This window comes from Ranitomeya variabilis, chromosome 2, assembly GCF_051348905.1.
Source record: "Ranitomeya variabilis isolate aRanVar5 chromosome 2, aRanVar5.hap1, whole genome shotgun sequence".
In the NCBI taxonomy this organism is placed as follows: domain Eukaryota; kingdom Metazoa; phylum Chordata; class Amphibia; order Anura; family Dendrobatidae; genus Ranitomeya; species Ranitomeya variabilis.
The window spans coordinates 15,714,572-15,728,757 of record NC_135233.1 but is presented as its reverse complement, the minus strand read 5'-3'; the positions used below and the strand labels follow the sequence as shown (position 1 = coordinate 15,728,757).

Here is a 14,186-nt window from a genome sequence, read left to right as displayed (position 1 = left end):
ACTGTGCGTATGAAGCCGATACTGTGCGTATAAAGCCGATACTGTGCGTATGAAGCTGATACTGTGCGTATAAAGCCGATACTGTGCGTATAAAGCTGATACTGTGCGTATAAAGCCGATACTGTGCGTATAAAGCCGATACTGTGCGTATAAAGCTGATACTGTGCGTATGAAGTGAATACTGTGCGTATGAAGCCGATACTGTGCGTATAAAGCCGATACTGTGCGTATAAAGCCGATACTGTGCGTATAAATCCGATACTGTGCGTATAAAGCCGATACTGTGCGTATAAAGCCGATACTGTGCGTATAAAGCCGATACTGTGCGTATAAAGCTGATACTGTGCGTATGAAGTGAATACTGTGCGTATGAAGCCGATACTGTGCGTATAAAGCCGATACTGTGCGTATAAAGCCGATACTGTGCGTATAAAGCCGATACTGTGCGTATAAAGCTGATACTGTGCGTATAAAGCCGATACTGTGCGTATAAAGCCGATACTGTGCGTATAAAGCTGATACTGTGCGTATAAAGCCGATACTGTGCGTATAAAGCCGATACTGTGCGTATAAAGCCGATACTGTGCGTATAAAGCTGATACTGTGCGTATAAAGCCGATACTGTGCGTATAAAGCCGATACTGTGCGTATAAAGCCGATACTGTGCGTATGAAGTGAATACTGTGCGTATGAAGCCGATACTGTGCGTATAAAGCCGATACTGTGCGTATAAAGCCGATACTGTGCGTATAAAGCCGATACTGTGCGTATAAAGCTGATACTGTGCGTATGAAGCTGATACTGTGCGTATAAAGCCGATACTGTGCGTATAAAGCTGATGCTGTGCGTATGAAGTGAATACTGTGCGTATGAAGCCGATACTGTGCGTATAAAGCCGATACTGTGCGTATGAAGTGAATACTGTGCGTATGAAGCCGATACTGTGCGTATAAAGCCGATACTGTGCGTATAAAGCCGATACTGTGCGTATAAATCCGATACTGTGCGTATAAAGCCGATACTGTGCGTATAAAGCCGATACTGTGCGTATAAAGCTGATACTGTGCGTATGAAGTGAATACTGTGCGTATGAAGCCGATACTGTGCGTATAAAGCCGATACTGTGCGTATAAAGCCGATACTGTGCGTATAAAGCCGATGCTGTGCGTATGAAGCTGATACTGTGCGTATGAAGTGAATACTGTGCGTATGAAGCCGATACTGTGCGTATAAAGCCGATGCTGTGCGTATAAAGCCGATACTGTGCGTATAAAGCCGATACTGTGCGTATAAAGCCGATACTGTGCGTATGAAGCCGATACTGTGCGTATAAAGCCGATGCTGTGCGTATGAAGTGAATACTGTGCGTATGAAGCCGATACTGTGCGTATAAAGCCGATACTGTGCGTATAAAGCCGATACTGTGCGTATAAAGCCGATACTGTGCGTATAAAGCCGATACTGTGCGTATGAAGCCGATACTGTGCGTATGAAGCTGATACTGTGCGTATAAAGCCGATACTGTGCGTATAAAGCCGATACTGTGCGTATAAAGCCGATACTGTGCGTATAAAGCCGATACTGTGCGTATAAAGCTGATACTGTGCGTATGAAGTGAATACTGTGCGTATGAAGCCGATACTGTGCGTATAAAGCCGATACTGTGCGTATGAAGCTGATACTGTGCGTATAAAGCCGATACTGTGCGTATAAAGCTGATACTGTGCGTATAAAGCCGATACTGTGCGTATAAAGCCGATACTGTGCGTATAAAGCTGATACTGTGCGTATGAAGTGAATACTGTGCGTATGAAGCCGATACTGTGCGTATAAAGCCGATACTGTGCGTATAAAGCCGATACTGTGCGTATAAATCCGATACTGTGCGTATAAAGCCGATACTGTGCGTATAAAGCCGATACTGTGCGTATAAAGCCGATACTGTGCGTATAAAGCTGATACTGTGCGTATGAAGTGAATACTGTGCGTATGAAGCCGATACTGTGCGTATAAAGCTGATACTGTGCGTATGAAGTGAATACTGTGCGTATGAAGCCGATACTGTGCGTATAAAGCCGATACTGTGCGTATAAAGCCGATACTGTGCGTATAAAGCTGATACTGTGCGTATAAAGCCGATACTGTGCGTATAAAGCCGATACTGTGCGTATAAAGCTGATACTGTGCGTATGAAGTGAATACTGTGCGTATGAAGCCGATACTGTGCGTATAAAGCCGATACTGTGCGTATAAAGCCGATACTGTGCGTATAAAGCTGATACTGTGCGTATGAAGCTGATACTGTGCGTATAAAGCCGATACTGTGCGTATAAAGCTGATGCTGTGCGTATGAAGTGAATACTGTGCGTATGAAGCCGATACTGTGCGTATAAAGCCGATACTGTGCGTATGAAGCTGATACTGTGCGTATAAAGCCGATACTGTGCGTATAAAGCTGATACTGTGCGTATAAAGCTGATACTGTGCGTATAAAGCTGATACTGTGCGTATAAAGCCGATACTGTGCGTATAAAGCCGATGCTGTGCGTATAAAGCCGATTCTGTGCGTATAAAGCCGATGCTGTGCGTATAAAGCTGATGCTGTGCGTATAAAGCCGATACTGTGCGTATAAAGCCGATACTGTGCGTATAAAGCCGATACTGTGCGTATAAAGCCGATACTGTGCGTATAAAGCCGATGCTGTGCGTATAAAGCCGATACTGTGCGTATAAAGCCGATACTGTGCGTATAAAGCCGATACTGTGCGTATAAAGCTGATGCTGTGCGTATAAAGCCGATACTGTGCGTATAAAGCCGATACTGTGCGTATAAAGCCGATACTGTGCGTATAAAGCCGATGCTGTGCGTATAAAGCCGATACTGTGCGTATAAAGCCGATGCTGTGCGTATAAAGCCGATGCTGTGCGTATAAAGCCGATGCTGTGCGTATAAAGCCGATGCTGTGCGTATAAAGCCGATGCTGTGCGTATAAAGCCGATACTGTGCGTATAAAGCCGATACTGTGCGTATAAAGCCGATACTGTGCGTATAAAGCCGATACTGTGCGTATAAAACCGATACTGTGCGTATAAAGCCGATACTGTGCGTATAAAGCCGATACTGTGCGTATAAAGCCGATGCTGTGCGTATAAAGCCGATGCTGTGCGTATAAAGCCGACACTGTGCGTATAAAGCCGATGCTGTGCGTATAAAGCCGATGCTGTGCGTATAAAGCCGATGCTGTGCGTATAAAGCCGATACTGTGCGTATAAAGCCGATACTGTGCGTATAAAGCCGATACTGTGCGTATAAAGCCGATACTGTGCGTATAAAACCGATACTGTGCGTATAAAGCCGATACTGTGCGTATAAAGCCGATACTGTGCGTATAAAGCCGATGCTGTGCGTATAAAGCCGATGCTGTGCGTATAAAGCCGATACTGTGCGTATAAAGCCGATACTGTGCGTATAAAGCTGATGCTGTGCGTATAAAGCCGATACTGTGCGTATAAAGCCGATACTGTGCGTATAAATCCGATACTGTGTGTATAAAGCTGATGCTGTGCGTATAAAGCCGATACTGTGCGTATAAAGCCGATACTGTGCGTATAAAGCCGATACTGTGCGTATAAATCCGATACTGTGAGTATGAAGTGAATACTGTGCGTATAAAGCCGATACTGTGCGTATAAAGCCGATACTGTGCGTATAAAGCCGATACTGTGCGTATAAAGCTGATGCTGTGCGTATAAAGCCGATACTGTGCGTATAAAGCCGATACTGTGCGTATAAAGCCGATACTGTGCGTATAAAGCCGATACTGTGCGTATAAATCCGATACTGTGTGTATAAAGCTGATGCTGTGCGTATAAAGCCGATACTGTGCGTATGAAGTGAATACTGTGCGTATAAAGCTGATACTGTGCATATAAAGCCGATACTGTGCGTATGAAGTGAATACTGTGCGTATAAAGCTGATACTGTGCATATAAAGCCGATACTGTGCGTATGAAGTGAATACTGTGCGTATAAAGCTGATATTGTGCATATAAAGCCGATACTGTGTGTATGAAGGGACCTTGCTCCCAGCAGCGCCTCTATTAATATCACTTACTTTGGGGTAACCTGTGTATCAGCAGCTCTGGATGAGCAGATGCCTGTTTCTGTCATGCTCTGGGGTGTGCTCACTACTGATTCTGCATCTCCTGTCCAGATCCTGTATGAATACCACGTCACTACCACCCCCATCATTGCTCCGTGCTGTCTCCACACTATTGCATCTGTATAATTCATAGAATGTTAGAGTTGGAAGGGACCTCCAGGGTCATCGGGTCCAACCCCCTGTTCAATGCAGGATTCACTAAACCATCTCAGACAGATGTCTGTCCAGCCTTTGTTTGAAGGCTTCCATTGAAGGAGCCCTCACCACCTCTCTTGGCCGCCTGTTCCACTCATTGATCACCCTCACTGTCAAAACGTTTTTTCCACTATCTAATCTGTATCTTCTCCCTTTCAGTTTCATTCCATTGCTTCTCGTGTTTCCATGTGCAAATGAGAATAATGATGATCCCTCTACACTGTAACAGCCCTTCAGATATTTATAGACCGCTATTGAATCTCCTCTTAGCCTTCGTTTTTGCAAGCTAAACATTCCCAGATCCTTTAACCCTTCCTCGTATGACATACTTTGTAGTCCGCTCACCGTCCTCGTAGCTCTTCTCTGAACTTGATCCAGTTTTTCAATATGTGGTGCCCAGAACTGGACACAATATTCCAGATGAGGCCTGACCAAGGAGGAGTATAGGGGGATAATTACTTCACGTGATCTAGACTCTATGCTTCTCTTAATACATCCTAAAGCTGTGTTTGCCTTTTTTGCTGCTGCATCACACTGTTGACTTGTGCGGTCTGTGATCTATTAGTATTCCCAAGTCTTTTTCACACGTGCTGTTGCTTAGTTCTATTCCTCCTATTCTGTAGATGTAATTTTCGTTTTTCTTTCCCAGATGTAGAATCTTGCATTTCTCCCTGGTAAATATCTTTCTATTAGTCGCTGCCCATTGTTCAAGCTTATCTAGATCCTTCTGAATCCTTTCCCTGTCTTCTCTAGTGTTAGGGTACTGTCACACTCTGCAACTTTCCAACGATCACGACCAGCGATACGACCTGGCCATGATCGTTGGAAAGTTGTGTGGTCGCTGGAGAGCTGTCACACAGACCGCTCTCCAGCGACCAACGATGCCGAAGGCCCCGGGTAACCAGGGTAAACATCGGGTTACTAAGCGCAGGGCCGCGCTTAGTAACCCGATGTTTACCCTGGTTACCAGCGTAAAAGTAAAAAACAAACAAACCGTACATACTCACATTCCGGTGTCCTTCAGGTCCCTTGCCATCTGCTTCCCGCTCTGACTGAGTGCCGCCGTAAAGTGAAAGCAGATCACAGCGGTGACGTCACCGCTGTGCTCTGTACTGCCTTACGGCCGGGAGTCAGTCATCCGTGCATCAGCAAGTCGTATGCCGCTGTAGTTGAGCTGGTATTTTTTCTATTTTTTGCTTCTATGTCAAGATTGCAGATCCTTTTGTTCTCTGTTCTAACTTATGAAAGATAAAGTTGTCAGCAAGTGAAGATAAGAATTTATCTGGACCCAGTACTTTTGCCTGAAAGAGATTCCCAACAAATATCATCTGAATAGTTAAAATCTCCCATTATCACTATGTCTTACTTTTTGAGAACAAAGACATCTGATGTAAAAAAGAGGTCATCCATATCTTCAGTCTGTCCAGGTGGCCTATAGTAAACACCTACAATGGTGTCCGTTCTGTTCTTCTCTCCTTGTATTCTTACCCAAACAGTTTCTGCAGAGCTACCATTCTCTGAAGCTTGGATCTCTGTGGATATATACTGTTTCATAATATGCAATTCAACACCTCCTCCCTTCTTGTCAATCCTGTTTCTAATAAATAAGTTGTAGCCCAAGGTTTGTATTCCAATCATATGTTTCGTCCCACCAAGTTTCAGTGATGCCTATGACATCATATATCTCTTCCTGTGTTAGCAACTGCAATTCTCCTTGTTTGTTTCCCATGCTCCGTGCATTTGTATGGACACATTTTAGTCCTCTTCGTCAGGGTTATTGCGGCTCCCAAGTTTGTCTGCTCTTATGTAGCAGCGTGCCCTCCCCTCCTGTGTGTAATTATTGGCGGCACTTGTTCAATTAAAGAATCGCACCTGCATAAAATAATTGACTTGCACCTTTAAAGGAAAGTTACTGGTGTGTGTTTATGTGCTTGAATATGGATCTTAATGGAATTGCCTACTAATTGGAGCTGAGATACATAATAATCTAAAACTTGAAATTGCTAAAAGGTCAATACTTTATTACTCTTAAATAGTTAAAAGGTGGAAAAATGTTAAAATGGGGTTCAGTTTCTCAACCAGGCCAACTAAATGCAGCCGAGACAAAAAAAAAAAAAGATATACCATAATAGTATAAATAGAGAAATAAAATGCACAAACATTAAAAGATACATAAAATATGTTTTAAAAAGTTCGATCCCTCTGACACTTGTTAGCCGTCTGTCTCTATATGTAGTTACCAATTTGTGGTGTTAACATGGATGCCACCTGTTCACCAGATTATACTTTGCTGTATTGAAAGCTATTACACTTAGTATCCTGAGGGATGGGATTTAGTTTGATATCGTGTCTTCAATTTCTTGGTTCAACCCCTTGGATGCCAGGCTGTCCGGGGAGAAAATCCGTTTTGATTCTATTCTTGACATGATTTGAATGTAATGGCCACCCCTTGGATTCTTGGGTACGGTTTGAATACCCTCACATGATTTGTTGTGTTTCTCCTGAAAGTGTCGAGATAAGGGATGCCCTGTGAAGCCCTTCCGGATATTACCCAGATGTTCCTTTATGCGGACTTTTAGGGGTCTTTTGGTTCGACCAACATAGATTTTCTCACATGGACAACGAAGGATGTAGATGACCCCTACAGAGTCACATGTGATGTCGATGGGATATTTATGCACATTATTTGTATCTGTAAAAGATGTGTAAATTTTCCTGACACATTTTGTATGTTTGCAGCAAAAACATCTGCCGCATGATCTGAAACCTATCGTTCTGGTAGTTGGCACTTTATTCGTATTTATGGAATTAGATAGTACTGGTTTAGTAGTGGGGGCAAGTAAGAGACCCAAATTTTGCGCTTTGGTTTACACGAACCTTGGATTTTTCGGTAATAAATCCCCAATGTGTTTGTCGCCTTGTATTATAGGCCAGTGTTTCCGGATTATGTTATTAAACCTTCTAGATCCGGAAAGGAACTGGGTGATTATAGGAGTGTGGGTGGACTGGGGTTTGGACGGGTTTTATTCTTGACATATGCATTATTTCATTTCTAGATTGGTGTAGGGCCAATGGGTTGTACCCCTTTCTCACAAATTCTGCTGTCAAACGATCGCTTTCAATATGGCAATCTTTTGTGTTGGAACAGTTGCGTCTGATTCGCATATATTGCCCCCTTGGGATATTTGACAGCCAGATGCGTAAATGACAGCTGGTCAGATGAATGAAACTGTTGGAGTCCACATCTTTGCGAAAACATTTTGTGACCAATTTGTTGTTCTCCACACAGACGGTTACATCTAGAAAGTTTATACTTTTAGTTTGTAGTCACCTTCTCTTGCTCCTCTATTTTCATTCAGAATTTGTTGTTTTTGTTCTTTGTTTCCACTTCTAATAACAAGTTCTCAAAAGAATTCATTAGCTGCGTATTTCATCCTGGCGTATATATTTCCCATCCCATATTGTTCTAGTTTAAAGCTCTCCTGATGAGTGAATAAGTGTTTTCCTATTTCCGTAAGATGCACCCATCTCTAGCAAGGAGTCCATCATACGGGTAATTCACTCCATGGTCAAGAAACCCAAAATGTTGCTCACGGCACCATTGATGTAGCCAGTTGTTCACCTGTAGAATCCTGTTCTCCTGCGCTTCCAGTTCCTTCACTTTCAGGCCGAGGTCTTAGGCTACTTTCACATTTGCGTTTTTACATATGTTTGCGCTTCTTATGCGCATGAGTTTGATATTTCCAGGAGGGTGTGTCTTTAATGGGCATGCGCAGTCCGAAGTACGCAAGCACATCAAACGCATGCGTACGCAAAGACATGTGTACGCATGCGTTCCCATAGATAGTAATGCGTTTTTTTGCCGCATTCCTTGCGCTAACAACCACATACGTTTCTAGGCGGCAAATTAACGCCTCTAAAATTACTACATGTTGCGTTTACCGCGCCAAACCGCAGACGATGAAATGACGCATGCGTCGTCAAACGCGGCAAAACGCAACCGATCACAGACTCATGCGTCCCTAATGTTAAATATAGGAAAACACAACGCATGCGGATAATTGCGGAAGAAACGCTGCGGACACAACCGCAAATGTGACACCGGCCTTAGAAGTCTCTGTTTATAGTCTCGGCCTTAGAAGTCTCTGCTTATAGTCTCGGCCTTAGAAGTCTCTGCTTATAGTCTCGGCCTTAGAAGTCTCTGCTTATAGTCTCGGCCTTAGAAGTCTCTGCTTATAGTCTCGGCCTTAGAAGTCTCTGCTTATAGTCTCGGCCTTAGAAGTCTCTGCTTATAGTCTCGGCCTTAGAAGTCTCTGCTTATAGTCTCGGCCTTAGAAGTCTCTGCTTATAGTCTCGGCCTTAGAAGTCTCTGCTTATAGTCTCGGCCTTAGAAGTCTCTGCTTATAGTCTCGGCCTTAGAAGTCTCTGCTTATAGTCTCGGCCTTAGAAGTCTCTGCTTATAGTCTCGGCCTTAGAAGTCTCTGCTTATAGTCTCGGCCTTAGAAGTCTCTGCTTATAGTCTCGGCCTTAGAAGTCTCTGCTTATAGTCTCCTGGTCCTTTCGTGCGGTGCCACAGACCTGTATTCTCTCATCCCGCAGCCGCTGCTTCTCATTTCTACTTTTCTGAATATTAATCCGGATGAAAACCCAATCACCGCTGTCCGGAATCTCGTCACCTGCAGCCGACACCCGGGGTCCTGCTGGGGGTGTCAGGGTTCTGCCCTTTCCTGTCCCGTCACATTATTGCCAGTGGCTTCTGGATATGTCCATTCGGGCCCCGTCTTGTAATCTCTCTTTATAGTGGAGGAATTTATAGGGTTGTAGAAGTATAAACGAAGACAGCGCCACCCGTGTACCTGGCAGTGACTAGCGCTGCAGCCCCGCTCCATTGGAGTGAAGGGGACCAAGCTGGCATTTTTATTTATTACATTATTGTGGGGGACAATCACTGTGATCGCCATGATCGCTGCTCTGAGGTGGTCACTGTATACTTAGATGATGCGCTGGATGACAACCCCGGGCACCGGTGCGTCTGCTCTGCTGGTTGTCAGCCACTTTCCAGCATTCGCTAGAACTAAGCAATGACTGAATGCCACATGTCCGCTTGTGAGCGGAGACCGGGGGGCGTCCTCTGATCTCTTACCTGTGTCTCCCCGACAGATCATCTGAAGGCGGCCGTGGAGCAGCGGAGGATGCAGCAGGCGGCACAAGGTAAGCGCCGCCAACCAAGACACCGCGCGCGCCATGAGCAGCCGCCTATTCTGCAGCATGTAAATTATCTCTCATCCTAAAGGAAGAAACTACCTCGCTAGTGCCCCCTATAGGCAGATTCCCTGAAGACAATATCCCACCCATACAACTAGGGAGACAGGGTATCTTTTTCTTCTTAAGGAGAGTTAATGTATATACTTTTATTCCCAGGGAACTTTGTCGATAAGACAGCATATGCCAGCCAGGAGACTCAGTACCTTCCTCCACCTGCAGGAGGCGCAAAAATCACATTGTAGGTTGTGAGGAGGTTTACAGTTTCCACCGCTGCAGCTGTAATACTGACCTACAATCTATAGCCAGCCATATTGCCCCCTAATAGACGAGCCACAGTGCCCCCTAATAGAATGGTCACAATGTCCCCTAATAGACCAGCCTCAGTGCCCCCTAACAGAATAGCCATATTGCCCCCTAATAGAATGGCCATAATGCCCCCTAGTGGACCAGTCACAGTGCCCCCTAACAGAATGGCCATAATGCCCCCTAGTGGACCAGTCACAGTGCCCCCTAACAGAATGGCCATAATGCCCCCTAGTGGACCAGTCACAGTGCCCCCTAACAGAATGGCCATAATGCCCCCTAGTGGACCAGTCACAGTGCCCCCTAACAGAATGGCCATAATGCCCCCTAGTGGACCAGTCACAGTGCCCCCTAACAGAATGGCCATAATGCCCCCTAGTGGACCAGTCACAGTGCCCCCTAACAGAATGGCCATAATGCCCCCTAGTGGACCAGTCACAGTGCCCCCTAACAGAATGGCCATATTGCCCCCTAATAGAGTGGCCACAGTGCCCTCAAGAGAATAGCCACAGTGTTCCCCCAGGAAACATCCACAGTGCCCACCCCTATAAAAGGCTCAGTGATCCCTAAGGAAACGGCCACAGTGTCCACACAGCAGTCAGTCACATTGTCTCCATAGAATCCCCCCAGTCACAGAGCCCCCATATAATAGGACACACAAGTAGCAAGTTGGATTCCATTGTCTGTGGAAAGAGCCATGCCCCCCATAGTATAAGGGTCGGTCTACAGTGTATGTTCTCTATAGTGTCCGACCCTTCTACCCAATGAAGGACCCCGCTGCATTATGTGCTGCTGCTCTCACACGGCCCACACCTCTCTCACATGGCCCACACCTCTCTCGCACGGCCCATTCCCCTGCTCTCACATGGCCCACACCTCTCTCACACGGCCCACACCTCTCTCACACGGCCCACACCTCTCTCGCACGGCCCATTCCCCTGCTCTCACATGGCCCACACCTCTCTCACACGGCCCACACCTCTCTCACACGGCCCATTCCCCTGCTCTCACACGGCCCACACCTCTCTCGCACAACCCACACCTCTCTCGCACAACCCACACCTCTCTCGCACAGCCCACACCTCTCTCACACAGCCCACACCTCTCTCACACAGCCCACACCTCTCTCACACGGCCCATTCCCCTGCTCTCACACGGCCCACACCTCTCTCGCACAACCCACACCTCTCTCGCACAACCCACACCTCTCTCGCACAGCCCACACCTCTCTCACACAGCCCACACCTCTCTTGCACGGCCCATTCCCCTGCTCTCACACGGCCCACACCTCTCTCACACAACCCACACCTCTCTCGCACAGCCCACACCTCTCTCACACGGCCCACACCTCTCTTGCATGGCCCATTCCCCTGCTCTCACACAACCCACACCTCTCTCGCACGGCCCACACCTCTCTCACACGGCCCACACCTCTCTTGCATGGCCCATTCCCCTGCTCTCACACGGCCCACACCTCTCTCACACAACCCACACCTCTCTCACACAGCCCACACCTCTCTCGCACGGCCCACACCTCTCTCACACGGCCCACACCTCTCTTGCATGGCCCATTCCCCTGCTCTCACACGGCCCACACCTCTCTCACACGGCCCACACCTCTCTCACACAACCCACACCTCTCTCGCACGGCCCACACCTCTCTCACACGGCCCACACCTCTCTTGCATGGCCCATTCCCCTGCTCTCACACGGCCCACACCTCTCTCACACAACCCACACCTCTCTCACACAGCCCACACCTCTCTCGCACGGCCCACACCTCTCTCACACGGCCCACACCTCTCTTGCATGGCCCATTCCCCTGCTCTCACACGGCCCACACCTCTCTCACACGGCCCACACCTCTCTCACACAACCCACACCTCTCTCGCACGGCCCACACCTCTCTCACACAACCCACACCTCTCTCACACAACCCACACCTCTCTCGCACGGCCCACACCTCTCTCGCACGGCCCACACCTCTCTTGCATGGCCCATTCCCCTGCTCTCACACGGCCCACACCTCTCTCACACAACCCACACCTCTCTCACACGGCCCACACCTCTCTCACACGGCCCACACCTCTCTCACACGGCCCACACCTCTCTCACACAACCCACACCTCTCTCGCACGGCCCACACCTCTCTTGCATGGCCCATTCCCCTGCTCTCACACGGCCCACACCTCTCTCACACGGCCCACACCTCTCTCACACAACCCACACCTCTCTCGCACGGCCCACACCTCTCTCACACAACCCACACCTCTCTCACACAACCCACACCTCTCTCGCACGGCCCACACCTCTCTCGCACGGCCCACACCTCTCTTGCATGGCCCATTCCCCTGCTCTCACACGGCCCACACCTCTCTCACACAACCCACACCTCTCTCACACGGCCCACACCTCTCTCACACGGCCCACACCTCTCTCACACGGCCCACACCTCTCTCACACAACCCACACCTCTCTCGCACGGCCCACACCTCTCTTGCACGGCCCATTCCCCTGCTCTCACATGGCCGCTCTCTTATTTACTAGATGATGTCCTTCTGCCAAGATGGAAATTCTTGCGCCAAATGTTTCTCACCTCCCAATCGTCCCCTAGGTGTTTCCAGCAGTTACGATGAAGCAGATAAGATGGATCCAGCAGAAGAAGAGCTCCGGGATCAGATGGAAGCAGAAAAGAAGCGGTACGCCGGTGTGGGGCGAGAGGGGAGACGGGGGCCAAAACAAGACACCGGCTGCGGAATAAGTGGGGAGTGATATAGGACCTATAGGAGCTGGGGAGGGGGGTAGCGTGCACAGCCAACTACTCTATGTGCAGTCCCGCTCACATCCTCGGACCCCCTGATTGTGCACTGGTTTTCCTTATTAGAATGTGCACATTGTAGATTCAGACTGAAGGCGGCAAAATCACGGAAAGAATGAACAGATAGGAAAACCAAGAACAAAGAAACACAAGTGACATAAACCACAGTATGCGTTACTCCTCAGATTCCTCCTGGTGCCCCCCTGTCATTCTGGTGATGGCTTTACACCCCTCATCTTCTCTACGCAGCTTCATCAGTCCTCACCTGCAATGGCTTCTAATGAGCAGGTCGCCTTGTCACCGGCCAGAAATGTCTGAGGCCATCAGGGGTGCTTTGCAGTGTTGGTGCTGCTCTGTACGTGGCTATTGCACAACTGATCTAACCTGGAATATGGCAAGAAGCACTGAAATAAGATCAGCCACAGTCCATCCATTCTGTAAGACCTGACGGTCAGTCATCTGGAAAATAGCTGAAACCTTGAAGATATGCAGTTATGATAATCGCTATGGTGAAACTGAAAAGGAAGACCAAGAATGACCTCTGCTGCAGAGGATAAGTTCGCCAGAGTCACCAGCCTCAGGAATCAGAAACTGACATCACCTCGGGTTACAACCCTCATAAATGGTGCACAGACATCAAGCAGCAGGACTTTGTAGTGGAACTACTGAGGACCACTGACAAGAAGAGACTTGTATGGACTGAGGAACATAAGGACCAGACATGAGATCAGTGGAGATCTGATTTTGGTACAATACGCCATGTCTTTGTGAGACGCAGAAGGTGTGTGTGGATGGCTTCTCCGTGAGTGGTGCCCACCGTGAAGCATGGGAGGAAGCAATGATGGTGGGGGAATCTTTACTGGTGGTCATTTAGTCCACATTCATGGATTCCAGCACTGCTCCACACTGTTCTGCAGCAACCCAGCCCCGTCACGTCTGCAAATAGTGGGACCATCATTTGTGTAACAACGGCATGGTGACCCAGAACCTCCAAGAGATGTAAGGATGCTGTGACCAAGCACAAAGGGTGGTGGAGGCTGCGTCAGAGGACCACCCGTCACCATCACCGACCTCAACCCAATGGAGATGGTTTGGGATGAGATCAACACAGAGTGAAGGCAAAGAAGCGACAAGAGCTCAGACCACTGGGAAATCCATCACGACTGCTGGAAGCCACCAGCTGACCACCTGATGAAGCTGCGTAGAGAAGATGAGGGGTGTAGAGCCGTCACCAGAGCAGGGGGGCACCAGGGGTAATCTGAGGAGGAACACATCCTCTGGGTTGTTTTGCACATGTTTCTTTACTCCTTCTTTCCTTCGTGGTTTTCCTGCCTTCAGTCTGAACCTACAATGTGCACATTCCAATAAGAACAAGGAAAACATATAATACACCTGCTGCCCAGCACTACAACCCCCATCATCACTGTACACAGCTCAGTGAT

General features: G+C 47.9%; 1 protein-coding gene across 2 annotated transcripts in view; it reads left to right on the top strand.

Annotated features, from left to right (window-relative positions):
- KIF6 (kinesin family member 6) overlaps nucleotides 1-14,186 on the top strand; it is a 192,684-nt gene that overhangs the window by 152,403 nt on the left and 26,095 nt on the right. For both annotated transcript variants that reach the window (XM_077282021.1, XM_077282020.1), the window contains 2 exons: nucleotides 9,519-9,569; nucleotides 12,541-12,625. In XM_077282021.1, the coding sequence (XP_077138136.1) occupies nucleotides 9,519-9,569; nucleotides 12,541-12,625 (136 nt within the window). The remainder of the gene's footprint in view (nucleotides 1-9,518; nucleotides 9,570-12,540; nucleotides 12,626-14,186) is intronic.